Here is a 17,734-nt window from a genome sequence, read left to right on the forward strand (position 1 = left end):
TGCACTAAACGTTTTTGCTTGTTAATTGAGCCTTTAACGAAGAATTTTCTACCCATTGAATGCACTAAAGCCCATTTTCCGACGATGGTAGCAGCTAACGAAAACGGAATGCAGATGAGCAATTAGTCTACAAACCCTATTGAAATGACATGCACTAACATTTTCCGATTAGTTTAACGCACGAAAAGTGAACAAAACACCGTGAAATCTAACGAGAGATCTGTACCTCTCGTTAGGGCTGTCCACTAAAAATTTTAATGTAAACCCCCCCCCCCCCCAAAAAAAAACGAGGGGGCGAAAACGCGCGTCAGGGGCATCCTTTATTGATGCCCTGGTCGCCGCTGCTCCCCTCTCCGTCTACACCAATATAAAGTACAAAAAAAAAGGATCGGGAGGGGGGCAAGGGCGCTTGTCTGGAGCGTCCAGTATGAACGGCCTTGCCCCCCCTCGCTGCTCCCCGCTTTCCGCCACTTCCCCCCCCCCCCCACGAAAAAGCGAAATTTTAGTAGCCCCGCTCCCCCTCCCTTCCCGTTCCTCTGTTTTGCCAAAGTTCCGCCTCCCGTCATTCCTCCACCCCTTGCCCCGCCCCCGCCGCCCCCCCTGAGGTCGACTACGCCGCTCCCCCTTCCATCGAGATCCCCCTCCGTATTACTAGCCCGAGCAGCGCCTCTCACCTCTTTCTGAAGGCGCTGCACGGGCAGGAAAAAGATCTGTTGCATCTGTTGTTGGTCGCAGAGTCTTCATGACGTCTCTTCTTCCCTGGATTAGGCCCACCTCCTTCTGACGTAAGGAGGCAAAACAAAGGAACAGGAAGGAAGGGGGACCGGGGCTACTAAAATTTCGCTTTTTTGTGGGGGGGGGTGAAGCGGTGGAAAGCGGGGAGCAGCGGGGGGGCAAGGCCGTCCATACGGGACGATCCGGATGAGCGCCCTTGCTCCCCTCCCGATCCTTTTTTTTTGTACTTATTGGTGCAGACCGGGTAGCCACGTGTATGTGTTGTGGCTTTTTTTTGTTTGTTTTGATGTTTGCGGCATGCGCAAAGCAGCCAGCATAACGCTTGGCTGCTCTACGCATGCTTTAGGGGCCGTTTAACGACGGGGATTGCGAATGTGTGATACATCCTTCTTTCCAATACCGCACCGAACATTTCTGAAGCGTTTTTTTTGAGCATTCTTCGTTTTTTCATATTCGTTAAGCACTTTTACGATTTTGATTTTTTAACGTTTGTTGATGCATCTGGGCCTGAGTACTTAGTGTGAAAACGTGCAAAGGAATGCATGTAAGGAAGAGGAACCCAGACTATAGCTAAGTGATGCAAGGTTCTACATTAGGGGCCCTGTTTACTAAGTTGCGTTAGCGTTTTTAGCGCATGCTAACTGTGTAAACGCCCATATGAATATTATGGCCATCTGCATGCCTCTAGTGCAGATTAATAAACAGGGCTCTTGGAGTCACCACCCAGGAAAAGGATCTAGGTGTCATCATTAATGATAACGTTGAAACCCTCTGCTCAGTTTGCAGCGATGGCTAAGAAAGTAAATAGAATCTTAGAAATTATTAGGAAAGGAGAATATTATAATGCCTTGGTATCGATCCATGGTGCAACTGAACCTCGAATATTGTGTGTAATTCTGGTCACCGCATCTCAAAAAACATATAGCGGAATTAGAAAAGGTACAGAGAAGGGCAATAAAAATGATAAAGGGAATGGGATGACTTTCCTGTGAGGAAAAGCTAAAGAGGTTAGGGCTCTTCAACTTAAAGAAGAGACAGCTGAGGGGGGATATGATAGAGGTCTATAAAATAATGAGTGGAGTGGAATGGGTAGACATGAATCACTTGTTTATTCTTTCCAAAAGTACAGACTAGGAGGCAGACAATGAAGTTACTAATTACTACATTTAGAACAAAACAGAAAAAAATATTTCTCCATTCAACATATAATTAAGCTCTGGAATTCACTGCCAGAAAATGTGGTACAAATGGTTAGCATAGCAGGGTTTTAAAAGTTCCTGGAAGAAAAGTTCATAAACAATTATTATGGTGGATTTGGGAAACATTCTCTGCTTCTTTCCCAAGATAAGCAGCATAGAAAGAATGTAAATCAGGAGGTATGTAAGGAAATTGTATTTACAGAAAGGGTGATTGATAAATACTTATGTATTTAACTGTTTCCCAGTTAAATACATAAGTCCATAAGTATTGCCATACTGGGACCGACTGAAGGCCCATCAAGCCCAGCATCCTGTTTCCAGCAGTGGCCAATCCAGGTCACAAGTACCTGTCAAGATCCCACAACAGTACATTTTATGCTGCTTATCCTAGAAATAAGCAGTGGAATTTCCCCAACTCCATTTTAATAATGGCTTATGGACTTTTCTTTTAGGAAGCTATCCAAACCTTGAGGTGGTAGAGATGAGGAAAGTATCTAAATTCAAGAAAGCATGGGATCGGAACAGAACGTCTGAAGGAGAGGAAGGGATTTGATTTTCTTTTTTTTTTTTTTTTTGGTAGCTCACACCTTTTCTAGTAGTAGATCAAGGCAAGTTAGAGTCAAGGGACTATAGAAACGAGCAGTTGATGTGGATGGGCCAGATTATTGTCAGTTTCACAAAAAGGTTAAGGCCTTTTTTTGCAGCTGCATTTCAATAATATCACATCTGATTGTGATGATCTCATTTTGTGAAAGATTAGAGTATGGGTAAATTAGAATAGAGTCACAGTTTTTTTTCTCAGTCTCCACCTGCTGGAAGGCATGCACAATCCATCAGTCACATTCTGGGCCGGGCCGGAGGGACGCTAAGGAAGTTGTTGGGTTTTTTTAAATTTTCTATTTTTACCCTCCTTCTCTTTTGATTCTCATGTATTTATCCCTTGGAGGGAGGTGTATATCTCCCCCAGAGTACATATGATTAGATCTTTAAGTCTGTCCCCATATGCTTTATGATGAAGACTGCTAACCTTTTTAGCAGCCACCCTCTTGGGAAATTCAACCCAGTTTATTTCCTTTTGAATCTCAGGTGTTTTACATTTTTACAGAAGATTTTCAAAATCCCAAGGGGGGGGGTGAGAAGGAGGATGGAATGGAATGGTAGAGGGAGGAGCAGAGGCAGGAGGAGAGGTGTGGAATACTAGGGGACAGAGAGAGGGGGCATGGTAGTGCAAAGAGGAAGGGAGGAGTGGAATAAGAATGTAAGGGGGAGGAGGATGGTAGTGGGCAGTGAGAGGTAGAAGGGTGAGGGGGTATGAAATGGAAGGGAAAGGAAGAAGGGGAGGGGAAGTGAAGGAGGATAGGGAGGAGGGTAGTGCAAGGAGAAGGGGATGCAAGATTGAGACAAGGGAGAAGAGTATATGGGGTGTTCAATGAGGGGAGGAGGGATGAAAGAGTACAAGGGAGGGAGAAGATAAGAATGAACATAAGGAGAGAGAGCAGTAATGAAAAGTTAAATACGAGGAAGGGAAGAGAGGGCTGAAAGAGATCAGCCTGTGCCGTTTTGAATCCAGCACCAGAAGGGGCAGGAGCTAATAAGGATTGCTTCTGTCCCCACTAGATACCAGGAAAATCCCCAGTACGATCCAGGAAAGGTCGGGAGAGAATGCCAACTTAATCAGAAGAGTGCAAGGAGGGGTTCAGATGGCTGATGGCTAATACTGATGTCACAGGGTGCAGGTATGGGAGGAGGGTTTTAAAAGCATCTGTGGGGATTTGGGGAGAACCAAATGCTCTTTTTCTCCATGTGCAACTTTAGAACATTATAGTATTTTATAAAATGCTCTGTGTTTGGCAGAGCCTTTTGTAAAATACCATTCCCATCTCACCGTTCTAAGTTAAATTGAGCTTCAGGTGTCTGTGTGCCCACTTTGGATGTACTTAAACACCCAGGCAATTTTATCAAAGCCCAGCTCAACTCCCCTATGTGGAGGGGTTAGATCACAGAGGAGAAAACTTCATACGTAGTTAGGAATATCAGTAGTTTTGGGCCCAAAAAGATTGATTTTCATGGTCCTCTAGGTAGAAAAGGGATGTCCAAGTCTGGGGGTGCACAATTTCCTTGTGTATTTTACAAACACTAAAGCACAGACAAACTGGATGTGGAATTACAAAAATCAATAAAGTCTGGAGTTTATCTTTTTACAAAGTGTGCACATTTGTGCCAGTTCTCAGTGGCATACACATGCAGAAAACGACTTCTGCCTCAAAGCAGGTGAAATTTGTACGGCAAATGTCAGGGAAACAAGTTTGTAAAGGCACGTAGGCATACCTCACCTTTATGTACCTACTGGAGGTGCCTTGTTATTAAATGACCCTCTTCACTGATCTTCTTTGCCATGGCAGCCTATTTCTGGAAGTCATTTCCCATTCACACAAGAGAAAGGTCCAAATCTCCCGTAGAATCAAAACAAACGAACCACAAAAAATGGCGGAAGATAAACCAAAACAGACCAGAAAACCAAGGGAGTAAGAGCACCAGAAAAGTTTAATGGGACCCTACACGGTCCGTGTTTCGGCCAACAGGCCTTCCTCAGGGGTCCTGAATCTGACGTTTACAGGTGCACCTCCAAGATACTCATGAAACAAAAAGCAAAATACGGTACCAGTGGCATCTACTCCTCCTGCAGCAATGCTTTAGCTCTCTTCCCTCCCTGCAGGAGGAGTAGGTGCCGCTGGTACCATATTTTGCTTTTTGTTTCATGAGTATCTCGGAGGTGCACCTGTAAACGTCAGATTCAGGACCCCTGAGGAAGGCCTGTTGGCCGAAACACGGACCGTGTAGGGTCCCATTAAACTTTTCTGGTGCTCTTACTCCCTTGGTTTTCTGGTCTGTTTTGGTTTATCTTCAGTCATTTCCCATTAACATTCAAGCAGAAAAGGCTCCTATGTCCTTTAGAAAAACAGTAAAGGCTTGGCAGTTTAATAAGGTTTATCTGGAATCTCTTGTTGAATGAGACAAATGATGGTTCTTTGGCCGTTTTGTAGCTTGTTGGTTTGTATAGCTCTTTTTTTTTTCCTGTCTGTTATATCATTTGCTTTGGTTGTTATTTTGAATGCTATATTTACAACTGTTGAACCCACAACAGCTGTCAGCAGCTTTTGATATGGTAGACGTTGACCTATTATTTCTTATGATCGAGGAGACTGGGATAGGTGATGACGTGTGGAATTGTTTTTTCCCCTTTTTAAAGTGTTTTTCAGATTCTTAGCAAGGAACAGAGCTCCGATGTTTTGCCAGTGTCTAGAGGGGGGGTCAGCTCTCTCTGCTTTGTTATTTAATATCTATATGTCATCTCTGGGTAAGTTTTTACAGACTTACAGGTTGAATTTCGGATTTATATGGATGATGTGACCTTTTTTTCTGGTGCAGGGAGGTATGACAGGGTTAACCATCAAGTTGAATCAATATATGAAGCTGTTCTGGGGTGAATGCATTCCCACAGTCTTGTCTTAGATTTGAATAAAATAGTATTAATGTTTTTTGGGAGGGAAGAGGCTTTGTTGCATTGTAAGTTTTTGTGGTTGGCTGAGTTTGATTTGGAAGTAAAAGATAGGATGAGAGTTCTGGGGCTGACCTTGGACTCTCAGTTGTCTATGCAAGATCAGATGTTGTCTCTGGTTCCATCTATTTCTTTCCAGCTTCACTTACTCACTAGGCTGAAACCAATGTTATTAAAGTGTGACTTTAGTCCTGTAGTACAGAGTATTGTGATCTCTCGTATTGACTTCTGCAATACCCTGTACCTGGGTATTGCTAAACCCAGAATACAGGCCATGCAGATGATTCAGAATGCAGCAGCGCAATTGTTAACTGGCATGTCTCGGTTCAAGAATGTCCCCCCCCCCACGCTCCGCTCATTGCATTGGCTACCTATTCAATTCAGGGTACCGTATAAGATAGCTTGCTTGATTCACCAGCCTCTAAACACTCCATCTGTTCCACGGTATCTCAAAGATGCTATTTCAGTATATCAGCCTTTACAGGCATTGAGGTCAGAGCATGCAATGTTGCTGGAAACTAGTGATTTGCGATCTGTGAAATATGCATGTACTCAGAAGGCAGCGTTTTCTATTGCAGATTTGGCATGCTTTACCTGGGGCTTTAAGACAGTGTAGTAGTATGGCGTTATTTCGAAAATTATTGAAGACGCAAATGTTTGTGCAGGCATGGGGCTGATATGTTAGCTTGTTGTCAGATGAGGTTTATCTGTTGAAGTTTTATTATAATCCGCTTAATTGTAGGTGGAATAGAAATGTGTAAATAAATAAATATACTATCAGGTGGCTTGTATCTTGCCTTGTTCAGCAGTGCTGTAAAGGTGGTTCAATAAATTAAAGAATGGATTTGTGTAGTCTCACAAGCATCAACTTATGTTGGTTCCCAGCCTACAAAGAGTCCAGTTTTTTCTCCAGGACTCGTGTGCTGCTAACACAGGTCCTGGTAGCTCTTCACTTTTCGTGGAAGTTCTGCATCCACTGAAATGGAGGCTCCGATGTGCTCCATGAAGCAACACTGAAAAGAGGCAGCTCCTCTTACCTTCTCCATGGGACGAAACGTGATGGGCAGCGAGAAGCTTGTGCCGGGACTCAGTAAAATCGACTGAGGGAGCATCGTAGTGAAGAAAATGGTGGTAGGAGGACTGAAAGAGAAATGAACAAGAAAACAGGGTGCTGGCAAGTTCTTTACCTTTCTTTGGTCTTTCAGCTCAGTCAAAACTAGCCTTTACCGGCACTATTACAGCACCAGAAGACCTCATGCACAACTCTCCATTTTTAACCCCTTTTTATCTCGCTCACCTATTACAACACTGAAACTCTGCCAAGTGCCATAAGCTGCAGCACTCTTCAAAACCTAGGTACGCATGCCTGTTCCCCCCTGAGCCTGGCTGAGTAATGTCTGGGACACCCAGCCTCCCCTTCCTGGGCACTGTGAATGCTGTCTCTCTTCTTCTCATTATTGAAAAAGTACCTCTGAAGCGGCTATATCTCAAAAGTACCCTGAATTACCTCCCGTAAGCTGAAAACAAGTCTGTTTTATTTTATATTGAATGTTTATAGACCTCCCTTAAGGCCCAAAATGTTCAGTTCATAGTGCCAGTAAAGTGGTTACAGCGTTCTTTTGAGAGATTGTTCCCAGAATCTTGAACCACTGCCCCTGACGCAGCCATTTTTATACTGGCGAAACATGGCCATGTCGGGCATTTTATGTCGAATATCTGGGAGCTTTTAATCTACTAATTTTTTTACAAGGTCTGCCTCATTGTTTTATCTTTTGTATTGGATTTGGCGAACTGACTGCCTTGTTGTTTTCTGACATATACCTAACTTCTATACTAATTTTACAAGAGGCCACTGACATGGAAAAACATTCTTTACAAAATTACCTTCATGATGGGCAATTCTAGGACCACGGTGCCCACACTTCCTTCTAAGTTACACGCATGTTTGTTTAGAATGTTAGCATTTACCTGGATATGTGCACGAGTGGTAGCAAGGCACCTAACCGGTTAACTTATACAGCGTGTATGTGCAAAAGGGTATTCAAAAGGGTGGGCAATGGACAGGATATAAGCGTGGCTCCCACTTACGTGCATAACTTACAGAATACAGTACTTAAGAACATAAGAATAGCAATACTGGGTCACACCAATGGTCCATCTAGCCCGGTATCCTGTTTCCAACAATGGCCAATACAAGCCACAAGTACATGGCAAAAACCCAAATAGTAGCACCATTCCATGCTACCGATCCCAGGGCAAGCAGTAGCTTTCCTCATTTCTGACTCAATAGCAGATTATGGACTTTTCTTCCAGGAAATTGTCCAAACCTTTTTTAAACCCAGATACGATAACCGTTGTTACTAAATCCTCTGGCAAAGAGTTCCAGAGCTTAACTATTCGTTGAGTGAAAAATATTTCCTCCTAAACTATTTCCATGTAACTTCATTGAGTGTTCCCTAGTCTTTGTACTTTTGGAAACAGTAAAAAAAAAATCAATTCACTTCTAGTCGTTCTACACCACTCAGGATTTTGTAGACCTCAATCATATCTCCCCTCAGCCATCTCTTTTCCAAGCTGAAGAGCCCTAACCTCTTTAGCCTTTCCTCATATGAGAGGAGTTCCATCCCCTTAATTGTTTTGATAGCTCTTCTTTGTACCTTTTCTAATTCTGCTATATCTTTTTTAAAATATGATGAACAGAATTGAACGTAATACTCAAGGTGAGGTCGTACCATAGAGCGATACAGAGGTATTATAGTATTCTGAGTCTTACTTACCATCCCTTTCCTAATAATTCCTAGCATCCTGTTTGCTTTTTTGGCGGCCGCCGCACACTGAGCAGAAGGTCATCTGCAAATTTAATCACCTCACTCGTTCCGATTTCCATATCATTTATAAATATGTTAAATAGCACCGGTCCCAGTACTGATCCCCGTGGCACTCCACTATTCACCCTCCTCCATTGAGCGAAATGACCATTTAATCCTACCTCTGTTTTCTGTCCAATAACCAATTCCTAATCCACACCAGGCCATTGCCTCCTATCCCATTACTCTAATTTTCTCAGGAGTCTCTCATGAGGATCTTTGTTAAAAGCTTTCTGAAAATCTAGATACACTACATCAACTGGCTCACCTTTATCCACGTTTATTCACGCCTTCAAAGAAATGAAGCAAATTGGTGAGGCAAGCCTTCCCTTGGCTGAGCCCATGCTGACTCTGTCCCATTAAACCATGTCTATTCATGTGTTCTGTAATTTTATTCTTTATAATAGTTTACACTATTTTACCCGGTACTGACGTCAGGTTTACTGGTCTGTAATTTCCCGATCATCCATGGAACCCTTTTTAAAAATCACATTACATTGGCCACCCTCCAGTGTTCAGGTACGACAGACAATTTTAATGACAGGTTACAGATTACTAACAGCAGATCAGCAATTTTTATTTATTTATTTATTTATTTTATTTGCTGCACTTGTATCCTACATTTTCCTACCTATGTGCAGGCTCAATGTGGCTCACAAAATGTTATAGCAACATGTACACATTATAGGATAAGAATTTCAAAATATAGATACAGATGAGTACGTAGAATATCAAAGCAATCATAATAACGGAATAATAATTTTACAATTATTACAAATAAGAGTGCATAAGTAAATCATATTGGATTGGAAGTGGATTGAAAGATCAACATAACATAACATAATGATATCAGGACAAGATATAATATTCAGTCGTGAGGATGTAATTAGGATGAACTTAATAGTTGTAATTGGAATAATTAGGAAGTCAGATCATTATGGGGAATCTTTATTGTACGCCTTTATGAATAAGTAGGTCTTTAATAACTTTCGGAATTTCATGCTTGAGTTCTTTGAGTACCCTTGGTTGTATGCCGTGTGGTTCAGGTGATTTAATAGTAGTTAATTTGTCGATTTGGCTCAGTACATCTTCCAGGATCACCGAGATTTCTTTCAGTTCCTCCGCATCATCACTGTTGAAAACCATTTCTGGTACAGGTAGATCTCATATATCTTCTTCTGTAAATATTGAAGCAAAGAATTCATTCAGTTTCTCCGCTATGGGTGTGTGTCCCCCCCCCCCCCCCCCCCCGAATTCCCCTTTTACTCGTTCATGATCTAACAGTCCCACAGATTCCCTCTCAGGCTTTGTGCTTTGATGTACCTGAAAAAATTGTTACTGTGAGTTTTAGCCTCAGTGACAAGTTTCTCTTCATATTCTTTTTTAGCCTTCTTTATCAGTGTTTTGCATCTGACTTGCCAGTGCTTATGTTGCTTCTTATTTTCTTCATTTGGGTTCTTTTTCCATTCTTTGAAGGACATTCTTTTGGCTGAAATAGCTTCTTCACTTCACCTTTGAACCACGCTGGTTGTCTTTTTCTCTTCTTTCCACCTTTGTAAATACGTGGAATGCATCTGGTTGGGCTTCTAAGATGGTATTTGTGAACAATATCCATGTCTGATTTAGTGTCCTAACCTTTGTAGCCGATCCTTTTAGCTTCTTTTTAACCATCTTCCTCATTTTATTATAGTCACCCTTTTGAAAATTAAATGCAGCTACACTCACACTTACACCGTGTCCATGTCTGTCCTAAGTGTGAGTGCCTAAATGTGAGGTATGTAAATAACCAGTTACAGTAGTGTTCTATAAAGGGAATAGGCTCCTATTGCACACCCTCCGAGCACCAACTTTCCTTACAGAATACTAGTGTAAATGGGTATTTTTAAGGAGACTCCTATTGCAAACCCTCCGAGTACCGACTTTCCTTTATAGAATACTAGAGTTACTGGATATTTTTAAGGAGGCTTCTTTCACACACCCTTCGAGAACAGACTTTCCTTTATAGAATACTAGTGTTACCTGATATTTTTAAGGAGGCTCCTATCGTACACCCTCCGAGCACCGACTTTCCTTTATAGAACACTAGTGTTACCAGGTATTTACACACAGAGTTCACGTAAGTGCAAGCATCTAACTGCAGCAGGAAGACGCATAACGTACAGTGTTACTCCAGTAAGTGGGAGCCCTGCATGTGTCTCACCCATGCTTTGCGTGTAAACACTAGTATTCTAAACATTTACACATGTAGCACATGCAAAAATGTGAGCACCTAGATAATAGAATTGGCCCTCTCAACGGAGAAATTTTGGCCCTGTCCAGAACATACTGCGCACTCCTTTTCATAAACAGAAAGACATCTACCCCCATGTTTACTAAACCACGCTAGCGGCTGCTGTGCGCTAGTGCTGACACAGTCTATTCACTTTGAATGGGCTGTGTCGGCATTGTTGTGTGGCTTAGTAAACAGGGGGGGCAAGTTGTTTGTCCAAAATATATTTGTTTTGCACACTGTAATATTCAAATGGCCAGCATTATTTTTATTGTTTGTTTTTCATGTTTATCAACTTGCTTCATTATAATTTGTTTGGGGCTTTGAATTATGAGCTTCATGGGTGTAATTTTATGGAAACTCTCAACCTGCCACTATTTTGGGTCCAATATTCGAAATGTTTTAAACAGACAGGAGAGGCTCCTGGTCGTTTAAATCGCCTGTCCATAGCTAACTGGATAGTGCTGCTGAAAATGCCCAGTTAGTGACCAAGCCGAAAGCAGCTACTTTGGCAGCTTTTCAGAGGCAGGGTCAGCACTTAGCCAGTTACATGCCAATATTCAGCACTGAACTGGCTATTACGACCACAAAAAAGCCAGTCCTGTTTTGATGCTATTCTTCATAGCCGTTAAGTGCTGAATATCTCACTTAACTAGCTATGTGTTCACTGGCTCTGTATACCTAGAAATGTAATACCAGAGCCTGGACATGGCCCGGCATTAAATTTGCAGGTATAATGTTGGCGGCAGTCAGCAAAACACTGATCATCGCCAGCTGAATATCAGGCCCTTTATGTCTAAAATTAGCTTCCCAGAACTATCAAACTACCCATCAGAGAGCCCAAATTGTCACACACAGACTTACACCTGCTCCGAGGCAGATGTAAGTGTCTGCTTGTACGCTACGTGTATACCCTCAGATTATATGCAATACACCCGTAGATCGCAACTCTGTTCTTGCTCTGCTGAAACCATGTGTAAATTTATATGCATACATTATTATTATGTAATTACTTATATACCACTTACTACTAAACTGTTTACAATAAAACATACATTAAAACATTGATTATATTTAATTCAGCAAAATGTTAATCAAGCATAGACAGGCACAGCCCTGCTAACTCAACAATTTCAGAGGTTAACTAACATATACCAATGATTCAAACTTCGACTGAAGGTAATCTCCCTCTAATGCTTTCTAACCGAAAAACCATGAAAACGTGAAGGAGATAGGTGGAGACTCAACTGGCTTGTATTCTAGTAGTAATTCATTAAACAAAGAGGTGAAGCCTCGAGAAGCCCCCGGCTCAACAATTACAGAGCTCACGGGAGGCTGGACTTCTTCATCATCGGCAAACACCCCACAGGTCTACTGCAAATGTTCTTACAGAATATTTATTTTACTTCATATCTCTCTTGTTTTCTTTTTTACATTTTTTAAGGTCAAAGATATATTACTTAGCTTTTTATCCAGGCTCTTAAGACGCTAGATAAGACCATGACCAACGGTGGCCAGCGTTTCGTCACCTGCCTCAGGGTCAAACGGTCTGCGTCAATCTTAGCCCATTGCTGAGTATCCATTTGGGCTAAGATTGACGCAGACCGTTTGACCCTGAGGCAGGTGACGAAACGCTGGCCACCGTTGGTCATGGTCTTATCTAGCGTCTTAAGAGCCTGGATAAAAAGCTAAGTAATATATCTTTGACCTTAAAAAATGTAAAAAAGAAAAAAAGAGAGATATGAAGTAAAATAAATATTCTGTAAGAACATTTGCAGTAGACCTGTGGGGTGTTTGCCGATGATGAAGAAGTCCAGCCTCCCGTGAGCTCTGTAATTGTTGAGCCGGGGGCTTCTCGAGGCTTCACCTCTTTGTTTAATGAATTACTACTAGAATACAAGCCAGTTGAGTCTCCACCTATCTCCTTCACGTTTTCATGGTAACTAACATATACCGCCATTCACTGCTTTACATTGTGTCAATTATTCTGCTCATTTCACAATTCCAGAAAATGTAAACTAAATACAGTATACCCCATCTTTCTTAGATTGATCTTTTACTCAATGCGGTATCATTGATTGCTGCTATTTAGCTGGGCTAGGTAAAGTCAACTGACTGGATCTTTCAAGTGTTAAAGACTTCCGTTTTATAAAAACCCTTTAGCACATGTAGAGAAAACTTTTCTGTGCTCCTTGCATATGCAAATGGTACAGTATTAGCACTTATAGGCACATGCGTCCGATACCTTATACCGATAGCATAAGTGCTACCAGGGCACTAAGCACCATTTTGCCATTACCCGCTTGACTTACACATGGGCGGAGCATGAGCAGCATTTAGGCACCTGCATTTACGCCATGTGTATGGCTGGTGTAAGCACAGGCAGGCCGATACCAGGGAATGCCCAATAGGCTCCTACCACATGTCTGTTCTAGAACTGCCTCCTATATGCTTAATGCATTTAAATACATGGAAGGAACTGTTAAAACATTTGAATGTGTTCTTGGTATGGCACTTGGTATATGACAATTTTCAAAAAGGCCATTTCAGTATAAATCCTTGTTTTTGAAAATCACCTCCGCAATGCTTGAACCATTGATTTATTCTAGATGTAAATTCGATCACATGACTCCTCTGCTTTCTGACAGTTGAAGCCCAAATTAAATTTAAAGACTTTTGTTTGATTTTCAAGACATTTGCTGGAGACATCCCTGATCATTTCCCTCTATTGATTAACGTTTTGGCTAATTTATCTAGGACTCGTAATAATGAGTACTTGGCTGTTATCCTTTCCAACTTATAAAGTCATATGTTATAAGAGATCGTATGCAGGGTCTTTTTGTTATTTTGCAGTTACACAATGGAATGCTTTACCTTTGCATATTCGACAGAGTTCATCTTATCTTGTATTTAGAAAGAGTTTGAAAACTTGGCTTTTTTGAAAGGTTAATGTTTTATGTGATGCATGCTATATGTTTTTATTATTTTTTGTTATTGCTGATGTCTGTAACCCACCTTGAACCTAACATTATAGTGATTTTGCAGGATATAAGACCTTAATAGCATAGCATAGCATGTTTGATATTATTATTGTTACCTGGGACTGTCTTCTCCTCAGAATATGTCTTGGACTTAATCCTAACTCCAGCTGAAAGGAAGCTCAAGGTTATTATTCTCTTCACCTCACACATACCTGAATTTGAGCTTCTTCGTTTTCAAATGAACATTTTTGAGAGTTAGCAGCTTGGTGATTTCTTTTCCCAGATCCCAGCCATGCCATTCAAGTGACTCCACCACTTCCACGCCTAGAAACGTGCCCTTCTCCTTAGTTTTTTTCTTCACTGGCACTTCAGGAGATGTCAATTCAAGTGTCTTTTTCTGAAAACAATAACACATAAGAATGAAAACCAGGCAACATAATCATAGAATGTAGGGGAGCAAATTGCAAGATGAGCAAAAAAAGCACAAGGAGCCTTCTAGAATGGGGAGGTGTCAAACCAGTGCTTTATTAAACAGACCTGACACGATCAGAACATTCCTATGGAGTCTCTCTTTGAAAATCTGAGGCCAGAGGACCATGTAAAGTGTGCATGGAAAACAAGAAGTAAAGATATTACAATAAAACCCCCAACCCTGGCCCTGCTGCCAGCTACTTTTCTCAGCACTGGGGGGAGGCATTTCTCAAAACACATTATTTAAGCAGGTAAACATGGTATCTACCCACATATAAAGAACCAATATTTACACTCGGTGGTCAATGTTTACTTAAGACTCCAACAAGTATCGCACCGCTAAATTCCAGGAAGAGTGGCGATATTTAAACCACTATCCAGATAGATAACCAGATACGTTTTTCTGTCCCAATGTTATCTGAGTAGATATGCAGATAGTGGTCTGACATTGATTAGATTGTAAGCTCATGTCGAGCAGGGACCGCCTTATATGTGTTTCATGCACAGTGATACATACCTCTAGCAGAGCTATAGAAACAGAAACATAACAACATGATGGCAAATAAGGGCCAAATGACCCATCCAGTCTGCCCTTCCTCAGTGACTATTAACTCCTCCTTTTCCTAAGTAGTAGTAGTGGTCTGAATATCGCTGCTCTCCGGATAACTTCCAGCTCCACCCTTGCTTCACCCAAGCACTGCCCCAGCACTCTGGGGACAATCTATAAGGATACTCAGCAGCAATATCTGGATAGTGCTACTGAAATCCATGGCCAAAGGAAATATCTGGATAAGAGCAGCAAATGGAAAAACATGAGATCTTGCAAGGAGTACAGGAAATGGGTTTGCTGGGCTAGATCTACCGTCAAGGTCTCCTCTCCACTTCAACTTCTTATACTTTAGAAGGCAAAGAAGGAGCTGCAATAGTAATCACTTGCAGCAGTGGAATGCTCTGGTAAAGGGTCAGGATGTCCCATCCAAAACTGGAATAAGAGCCCACATCACTCACCTGCCAGCTGACATTGCCCCTGCTGAGGTTTCGGAAAGTGTCAGAGTGCAAGGGGAATGAGGGCACCTGTGTCAGCATTTTACCCCTGGAAAAACAAAGAGAATCAGTGTAAAAGTGCAGTTTATTTCATCTTCATTAGCACTGGTGCCCTATGTCATTAAGGGTTAAGCCTGGCATGTAAGGTGACACCTCTATGGTATTTGCCTGCCTGCAGGAAGTCAGTCAGCACCTGTTTTGTTGAGCTTCAGTGTTTATTTTAGAGCATGGGGTCTTTCAGAGCACTTCCAGCTACTAGGCTCTTGGCCTCCTATAGAAGTCACTAGAAGCACAGCAACATGACCTCAGATAAGGGCCAAATGGCCCATCCAGTCAGCCCTTCCACAGTAACCACTATCTCCTCCTTTTCCTAAAGGATCTCACATACCTGTTCCACGCTTCCATAAATTCTGACACAGTCTTTGTCCCCACGACCTCCACCTTTTCCATGATAAAGTATTTTCTTAGATTCTTCCTAAATCTATTTCCTCTTACCTTCATCGTATCCCCCCTCATCCCAGAGTTTTCCTTAATTTGAAAAAGGCTCACCTCCTATACATTAACGACACTAAGGTATTTAAACGTCTCTATCTTATCTCCTCTCTCCTGCCTCTCTTCTAGCATATACATCTTGAGGTTCATGAGCCTATCACTATATGTTTTATGACCGAGACCCTCTGGACCGACTCCATCTGTCATGAAATGCCTAGCCACCTGCCTGGAGTTACCCCGCGACCACTTAGAGGATCTATCCCCAGCACAGCTCAGGTCCGCCTGCACCTGCCGCTTGTGATCTACACTAGCACCGACTGGGTCCCAACCGCTTCTGGGTGAGTCTCCCACTCTCAAATTATCCCCAGTGATTTCTAGGTTACTGGGGCCACACTTCCAGTGGTCCCACAGTCCCCATAAAGCATTCACAGACCCAACACACAAACCACCAGGATTCATTATCAGTCCAGTCAGGAACAGTCAACAAACTAAACAGGTTTATTGTCATACTGGAACAATGAACAAAAATAAATGTGCAATCAGCAAACAATTACAGGAACTAAAATATGGATCAATAATAACATTAACCAGACATTTGTATACTTTCTAAAAAGTACCTGGGGAGATCAGGACATGTTAATCACTGAGCCTCAGCAAAGAGATCGGTGGGGGGGGGGTTCTCCTGAGCTAAGACTGAAGCAACAGCCAGCAAAACTGCTGGGTAATTTCAAACTCCAGGTCAATCAGAGCCCAGTCAACACGTTTTAAAAGTATACTGCTCACAGTACAGTAGATAAAAGATGGCATGCACTTTTTTTTATAACAGCTTTAATATAAAACATGCATCACCTGCTGGCCACACTAGAGAAATGCACTTCAAGAGTTAATAAAGGCAATTTTACAGGTTTAAAACACACAGTTTCTTCACACCATCCTGTTTATATCTTTCTGTAGGTGCGGTCTCCGGAACTGATAATAAGGGAGAACCTTCTAAGAGATCTGCCTGGCCTTACCTTTTAACATAGTAGATGACAGCAGATAAAGACCTGTACAGTCCACCCAGTCTACCCTATACGATAAACTCATAGCATATGATGCAATTTAACATATATATTCTTGATCTGTGAGATATCACCAGACACTCTGCATTAAGCAAGGAATGCATTCACACTTCTTATCGTACTGGATGTGGCTGAGGAAGAGAGGAACAGAACAAAGTGACTGTTGTGCTCAGGCAGCAGGAACTTCAGCCCTTGGGTTCTGTCAGTTTTCTAACCGTGCTAAGAGTGGGCCTCATCACAGATATAGTCTCTTCTTTCTTGGCCAGCCTTCTTATACTTTATTCAACATGCACCAAAGACCCTTTGTTCTTCCCAACAATCCCTTACCTATCCCTTCTTTCCACCAAGTGTACCTGGCCACTAACAGGTCTTCCTGTGTTAGCATGATAGCCCCCACCTTTTGGAATAATCTCCCCTTCTATCTTAGGCTTGAATCTCCCTTCGATAAATTTAAGTCTCAAGGCGCACTGTTTCTCTCTTGCCTTCTCAAATTCTACTTCCATCTTCACTTTCCCTGGCCAGTACTCCTGCTAAACAAGAATGACCATGTAACCCCTCCTTCTATGCTTTTCCTGTTCCCTTTCCTTGCTTTAAATTTGTAACTACCCCTTCCCTACTTGCCTTCTTATGTATATCCATTCTTGTTGTCTACTGTCTATTGTGTGGTTGTGGTGTTTCATGTCTCCCCCCCCCCCCCACACCTTATATATTTTGGGCCTGATATTCAAAATGTTTTAAATGGCCAAGAGAGGCTCCTGGGCCTAACTAGACATTTTCAGCGGCACTTAATGGGATAGTGTCCGCTAAAAATTCCCGGTTAGCACCCAAGCCAAAACTGGTTATTTTGGGGGCGTTCTGGGGCAAAGATGGCACTTATCTGGTTAAGTGCTGATCTTCAGCACTTAATTGGCTAAAATAACCTCATAAATAAGCCTGCATAAAATACAGTCCTATTTTATGTGATTCTTCACAGCTGGGTAAGTGCTGAATATCACACTTAATTGGCTCTGTTATTCGCTGGCTCTGTATACCCAGAAATTCAATGCCAGAACTTGG

The 17,734-nt window shown here is 42.1% G+C and overlaps 1 protein-coding gene across 1 annotated transcript in view; it reads right to left on the minus strand.

Moving 5' to 3' along the window:
* The window catches only part of CFAP65 (cilia and flagella associated protein 65), a 176,814-nt gene that overhangs the window by 150,498 nt on the left and 8,582 nt on the right, over window positions 1-17,734 (minus strand). Inside the window, 3 exon segments of the mRNA XM_030210891.1 lie at window positions 6,531-6,633; window positions 13,823-14,007; window positions 15,090-15,174. Coding sequence (XP_030066751.1) covers window positions 6,531-6,633; window positions 13,823-14,007; window positions 15,090-15,167 — 366 coding nt within the window. The 5' untranslated portion in view covers window positions 15,168-15,174.

Source organism: Microcaecilia unicolor, chromosome 7, assembly GCF_901765095.1.
Source record: "Microcaecilia unicolor chromosome 7, aMicUni1.1, whole genome shotgun sequence".
NCBI lineage: Eukaryota > Metazoa > Chordata > Amphibia > Gymnophiona > Siphonopidae > Microcaecilia > Microcaecilia unicolor.